Source organism: Erinaceus europaeus, chromosome 6 (genome assembly GCF_950295315.1).
Source record: "Erinaceus europaeus chromosome 6, mEriEur2.1, whole genome shotgun sequence".
Lineage (NCBI taxonomy): Eukaryota > Metazoa > Chordata > Mammalia > Eulipotyphla > Erinaceidae > Erinaceus > Erinaceus europaeus.
Window position 1 is genome coordinate 5,258,291 of NC_080167.1, and position 6,651 is coordinate 5,264,941.

The 6,651-nt window shown below is 59.0% G+C and overlaps 1 protein-coding gene across 2 annotated transcripts in view; it reads left to right on the forward strand.

The window, feature by feature from the left end:
- The window catches only part of SSH1 (slingshot protein phosphatase 1), a 60,327-nt gene extending 58,165 nt beyond the window's left edge, over positions 1-2,162 (forward strand). For both annotated transcript variants that reach the window (XM_007525254.3, XM_060192563.1), the window contains one exon: positions 593-2,162. In XM_007525254.3, coding sequence (XP_007525316.1) covers positions 593-1,735 — 1,143 coding nt within the window. In that variant the 3' untranslated portion in view covers positions 1,736-2,162. The remainder of the gene's footprint in view (positions 1-592) is intronic.
- The last annotated feature ends 4,489 nt before the right edge of the window (positions 2,163-6,651 follow it).

Sequence of the window (6,651 nt, forward strand, 5' to 3'; positions counted from 1 at the left end):
TACCAGGCGAGACTCCAGAGTGCTACAGTGTCTCTCCTCCTCTCTCTCTGTCTCTCCTTTCTCTGTATCAGAAGTCGAGAGAGTAAGAGAGCAGACACATACAGAGGCCATGGGGTACAATATGTGTGAGGCCCTGGCACTGCAAAAAACATCATTTTTTTAATCCAGATTTGCACACAGATGCTTAGTCGCCCCTGTGAATCCTTAGAGCTGCCCCGTCTAGGGGTGACCTCTCACAGGGCTAGCTGGTCCATCTCTGTCCTGTCCCCCCCCCACACACACACATAGCCTTTTCCTTCTTGTGGTGCAGTGAACTAGGGATGGTGGGGAGGCTGGCTCTCTACCACGTAGCTGCTCCCCCCAAAGGAGAGAGAGGCCTGGCTGGGCGGACAGGCTGCCGTGGCCCCTTCAGAGCCATGAGGGTGGGGCACCCTGGTTTGCGGGGTGGGGGTGGGGGGGCTGGGTGTTGAGCAGGGAGGCCTAAGTGACCAACACCGTCTCTGTGCAGCATCTCAGCTCCTGTCCAGCCTCACCCCTGCCATGGGGCCCCCAGCAGGTGACCCTGTCTCACCATGTTCTTGTCCTCTTTCAGCACGATGCCATCTTTGGAATCCTCAACAAAGTGAAGCCCCCCTACAGATCCTGTGCCGACTGCATGTACCCCGAAGCCAGCAGGGCCTCTGAGGCCTCCGGGGACTGCAGTGAACACCCCGGGGGCCCCGCCATCTGCACCCAGCCCACCGTCCTGTCCCACCTCACCTCTTCCCCTGTAGCCCACACCCCCAGCTGGCCCCAGGCTCCGGAGAAGCTGGTGCCGGGTCCAACCGAGACGCTCCCGTGCCCGTTCCCGGCGGGCTCGAGGAGACCGGATGGCATTGCACCGGGGGCCAGGGCTGCCCTGGAGCCCCCCGCTAGCCTGCTGGAACCTTCCAGAGAGACCCCAAAAGCCCTGCCCAAATCCCTCCTCGTGAAGAATGCTCACTGTGACGGGGAGCCGGCGCTCAGGAAAGACGCCCGGCCAGCCAAGGACCTGCGGCTGCTGTTCTGCAAGGAGGCCGAGCGGCCCAGTGCCAACAGCTACCTGATGCAGCACCAGGAGTCCATCATGCAGCTGCAGCGGGCCGGCCTGGTGCGCAAACACACCAAGGAACTGGAGCGGCTGCAGGCCGGGCCAATGGAGCCGCTGGGCCAGCGGCTGGAGGCCTGCATCCCCGAGGAGAGCCCAGAGCCGGAGCCCGGCCTGGACCCCGAGCCCACACCCCCCGTCAGGAGCCCCCTGCCCGGCCCCAGCCGCCCGGACCACAGTAGCCACTTCTCCAAGGACTTCCTGAAGACTGTCTGCTACACGCCCACCTCGTCCTCCCTCAGCTCCAACCTGACTCGCAGCTCCAGCAGCGACAGCCTCCACAGTGTGCGCGGGAGGCCGGGGCTGGTGAGGCAGCGGGCGCAGGAGATCGAGACCCGCCTGCGGCTGGCCGGCCTCACCCTGTCGTCCCCGCTGAAGCGCTCGCACTCCCTGGCCAAACTGGGCAGCCTCGACTTCTCCACGGAGGACCTGTCCAGTGAGGCCGGGGCGTCCACTGTGGCCGACTCGCAGGACGCCAAGTTGGGGGAGGCGGTTCTCCCCCTGCAGGAGCCCCAGGAACCTTTGCAAAGCCTCACCCCGGCCTCCCGGTCATCAGGGAAAAGCGCCCCCGAAAACTCGAAGAGCCCCTCACGAGCGAGCAAGAGCTGACCCCCGCTTCCACGCGATGACCTCTTCCTTCGTGTCACCGAGGCTGGATGTCCCTTAGGTGGTTGGCATTCTCCTGTCTACCCCCTCCCCCCTGACACTGGCCACAGAGAGGAGAAGCCAGATTAGCCGGTGCGCAGCCCGGGAGGGAAAGGGGACACAGGAGACCCCACGCCCCAGCCGTGTGCTGTGGAGAAGAATGTGTCTTCAGGGACCACCTGCAGATCTGAGCTTAAGCCCCAGTATTCCTGCAACGCTGTCACCAAGGCCACCGGCCATGCTCCTGGGGGCCCTCGTGGGGGGGCCACCTACGTCCTACCTCTGTCCTTGCCACACATCTGGTGTTGAAGGTGCAGCGACGCCCCATTCCAGGGAAGAATGCTTCCTAGAGAAAGGGCTTTCTCCGAAACGGGTTCTTTGGGTCATCGTGGTCGAGCCCTGATAAGTGTGAAACGGCAGTGTCGCCGCCGCACAGCCAGCTCAGCGCTGAGTGGAGATGACATTGTAGCTGAAGGTGGTGGGTCCTGAGCCATCACAGCCGAGGGGCTGCCCTGGGATGGGGAGGAAGGGCAGCAGTGGGAAGGCCTCAGCCCGGTGCAGGGACCCCGCTACACCTCGGGCCATGCTCAGCTCACAGCTCCTGCTTCCTGTGGCCTCCAAGTCCCATCGCTGCTTCCCGTTCCCCTCCAGCTCTTCCCGTGAGCTGTGCTGGAGGAGGAATGGAGCATCTGTGCACCCAACCCCACACAGGCTCAGAGCGGTGTCTACATCTTTAAAGGGTAGTGAAGAGAATTCACTCAGAGAGGCCAGAAACACAAGAGGCGTCCACCACCCGTCCCATGACAGCGAAACCCTGCTGACCCCTGGTGTGATTTCACCCGCCCAGGAGGAACTGAACAGATTGAAGGCCTCTCCTGCCCCTGCACCCCAAGGTCAGACCCTTCCCCAGCATGGACCCAGCCTTGGCCAGACCCCCGTGTGTGTGGAGGGGGAGAGGCCTGAGGCTGGAGCTGGCCCACCTACAGCTCGTCAGCCAGGCCAGTCAGATCATCAGCGTGAAACCAAGGAGCCTCTGAGGACCACCCGAGTTCAGAAGCAGGGGAACAAGTCTCCCACTGGTCAGAGCTGGGTGTGCCCCAGAGCAGCAGACCACATTTCAGAGAGGGTTAGGTAGAGTTTTGTCAAGCACCCTCTGCCTCTGGGACCTCTTCCTCCCTGAGTGTCCTTTCTCTCCCTCTCTCTCTCTCTCTCTTACGCACGTGCACGCGCGCACACACACATCATTTTGCTTCCGGTTGATGTTCCCACTGCTGTCAGTTGCTGTCACCTCAAAAGGCCTCGAGTGGCCAGGATCCTGGAGCCCCTGCAGCTCCCTCCCATACACACCCCGCCAATGAAAGCAGGGCCTCAGAAGCATGTCAAGTGCAGTGTGTTTTGCCAAATCACATGTCACGCAGCAGGTCGGTGTGCATGTCCAAATAGTCTCCTTGGTCTGGGGACGAAGGGCCTGCGCTGAACCAGGTCCCTGGGCACATGCGCTGTAGTGGGGGAGACTTTGATCTTGAAAACCGTAGTTTCCTTGATCCGAGGAGCCGGCTGGTGGGGAATCGCAAAGACGCCTGGGTCTCTGGCTTTTTGGCAAACCCGCCTGCTTGCTGTCAGACGCCCAGCTAGTATATAGACGTGGGCGCAGACCAGACCAGACCACCACCAAGCATCCTCTCTGGGCTGGCTGGCCCCTGGGTCAGGAGAAATGAAAAGTGCAAAGTACTGACAAGGCTTGGTCACCTCGGCAAAGATCTGTACCCAGGCAGCAGCAGTGCCCCGTGGGAGATGGCCTCTTGCCCCACACACTGGTGCTGGGGGAGGAGGAGGCAGGGCTTGAAGGCACAGAAGTCATCCAGGGCTGTTTTCAGAGAGCCCTTTTTGAGGAACGTTTCCTAAACTGGTGTGATGATGCCCCATGCACCTAGCTGCCTTCGCGGGTCTGCCTCAGTTTCCCCTCCCCTGCCCCCAAAGGGATGTCTGCTGAGCGAGCTTTGTTAGATGTGGGGGGAGGGGGGAGACCCAGCTCTCCCTGACTCTGCCCACCTCTGCTTTAGCTTTTGGCCTTACAGATACTTGAGGGTCTTGGTGCAAAGTCCCTCATTACATGAACTCCTCTAAGAATCAGGTTCCTGGCTCTCAGTCTTCCCTGTCTCCTTGATCTCTGGGATGGCCTGGTGGCTCTGCCCAGCCCACGAGGCAGGTTCCTCCCCAGGCGTCCCAGCCAGCTGGCCGGTAACCAGCATTCCAGACCATTCTCCAGCCCGGGAGGGTCACAGGATGGGGCCAAGGTGGCAGAGGCTGGACTGCCTGCTGCAAGGGAGCCCCGTCTCCTGTGCTTGTCTGGCCCAGTGGGGAAAACGCTGGGACCAGATCACAGTGTTCACTTCGCCTGCCGAGGTGTCCAGAGGGGGACATCCAGCCCTCCTCACCGGCTGTCACCTGGCAGGGCTTCCCCAGTGCAGGAAGCACAGCCAGATCACCGCACATGAGTGCGGGGCAGGCCGGGAAATGCGTGGCATCTGATCAGGACAAGATGTGCAGGGTCCCGTGGGTCTCCCTGAACGCCGGGCACCTCAGTGTGCTGCCCAGCTCACCTCCTACCTTCCTGTGCACCCTTTCTCCTGCATGCCCTGTGTCACCAGAGAGGATGCCCTTGAATGGCCCGGGGCACTCTCTGCAGTGCTCCCCTGGCACTCCTGGGTGCCCTGGCTTCCATCTCGTGTGCAGGAGTCTTTCTGCACAGACCTCGGCCCACCTGCCTGCCTGCTCCCCTCTTGGCTCTGCTTCCTCCTCCCTCGCCCCTACACCGGACCTCTTGTTTCACAACCCAGTGCCTTATAACTAGTTTACAAATACTGTGGGACACTTTTGTGCCCTCACCTTTTGCAATGTGACTCTGCCTCGTGGCTGGTGGTGGGTCTGAGGTGGAGCCAACCTGCCCGGTCACCCTGCCTGTCTGACTTGGGGGCGGGGGGTTGGGGGGAGAGTCACTAGCCAGGACAGGCCCTGCTCACCCTCCGTCCTGCAGAAGTGAGGAAAGAACGGAGTACCGTTTGCTGGCCGGGGGGTGTGGCATGGGAGCCGCTGTCCTGGCCCCTCTGACCCCATCACACAACTGTACTCTTGTCCGGTAGAGATTTTATCAGCACCCCTACACCTCTACACCCCTACACCCCCAAACCCTACACCTCCCCCTCCTGCTGGCACCCTGAGCTCTTTGCAGCAGAATGCGGGTACAGCCGCCCAACTCCACACCACGAGTTGCCATGCGGTTTTCAGAAGCGACCGTGGGCTCCAGTGCATCACATGGCATCAAGGATGTTGTTATTGTGTTTCTCTTTTTATAAATACATATTATCTATTTAAAAGGCAGTCTCTTTTGTACTGTGAATTTGCAGTAGAAGATGCAAAATGCACTTTTTTTGTTGTTGTTACTTCTGTTGGTGTGTACTGTATAGAGTCTGTGTGCTTCCTGTGACAAGAATAAACTTCCTCTTTGTAAAAGCCTGGTGGCCTGTGAGCTCGTGCACGGGGAGGCTGCGCCCACAGCCTTTGCTGGGGAGTCTGCTGTGCCCTTCGGTGCCCGGCTCAGCCCAGCGCCTCCCTACATAGTCTCTGGGCAGTCAGAGCCAAAGAGGAAGTATCGCCCCCACCCCAACACTCATCATTCTGTCGCCACCCCAAGTTCCCCCAGAGTGACAGTTAGACTTTGGGTGTAGAGGTGTGCTGGCAAGAAAACGCCTAAGCCACTCAGTTGCTGACAAGGGACCGAGGAGCTTTGATGACTACCAGTGGCCAAGACTGGATCGTGTCCTTGAAGTTGGTTGGGTACTTCTGCCAATGGCTGACCTTTTTGGCAAGAAAAAGAAAGGAATGGGTTGGAGGGTGGGCATACCTGGTTGAGAACACACATTATGATGCACAAGGACGTGGGTTCAAGCCCCTACTCCCCATCTATGGAGAGGAAGCTTAAGGAGAAGTGAAGCAGGTCTGCAGGTGTCTCTCTGTCTCTCTCATTCTCTGTCTCTTCCCTTTCGATTTCTGTCTGTCTTTATCCAAAAATAAATAACTTGGGCGAGTGTAGATAGCATAATGGTTACACAAAGAGACTCATGGCTCTCCTGGGACCACCATGTGAGCTATATGTAAGTCAGTTTCCAGGCCTCTTGCTCCTTTTCTCTTTTTCCTAACATATTTTTGCATCCAATAAAGAACAGAGACTCTCATGCTACAAGAGTCTCAGGTTCAACCCGTCGCACTACCATAAGCCAGAGCTGAGCAGTACTCTGCTAAATAGAGAGAAAACTTGAAATAAATAATAAACGAGAAAGGGACAGAGACAAGACACCAAAGCCCAGACATTTTGCCCAGTGCCACGAGAGCCAGGCTTGAACTTGCCTCCTGCACATGCTGAAGCGGGTGTCTTCCCAGCTAAGCAGTCTCATCAGCCTCTCATTCTCTTACTCGCCTCTGCCTGAGTGCCAGACTTCACACACGCTCACCTCCCAGGGGGGAAGACTGAGTCCCATGGCCCCACCGCAGCACTGGGGGCTGCAAGGCTTGGTATGACCACTGCCCTCCAGGGCCCTGCCCCCACACCCACCCCCCAGCCCGGCCCTGCCCCCTGCGCCCTGCACTAGCACTCTGGGGGTGGGCGGGTTTCTACTACACCGGAGCCAGACAGTCCAGCCAGGCAGCTCACGCTCACCTACCTGCACATCGAGTTTTTCCAGATAAATCTATACTGGAAACCAATCGTGGTCAGGGCTTGTTATCAGTTATAAAACCAGAGCAGATTAAGGGTCATGGAGCTAGCACAGTGGTTTAATCCACAAACTCTCATGCCTGAAGCCCCAGAAGTCCCAGGTTCA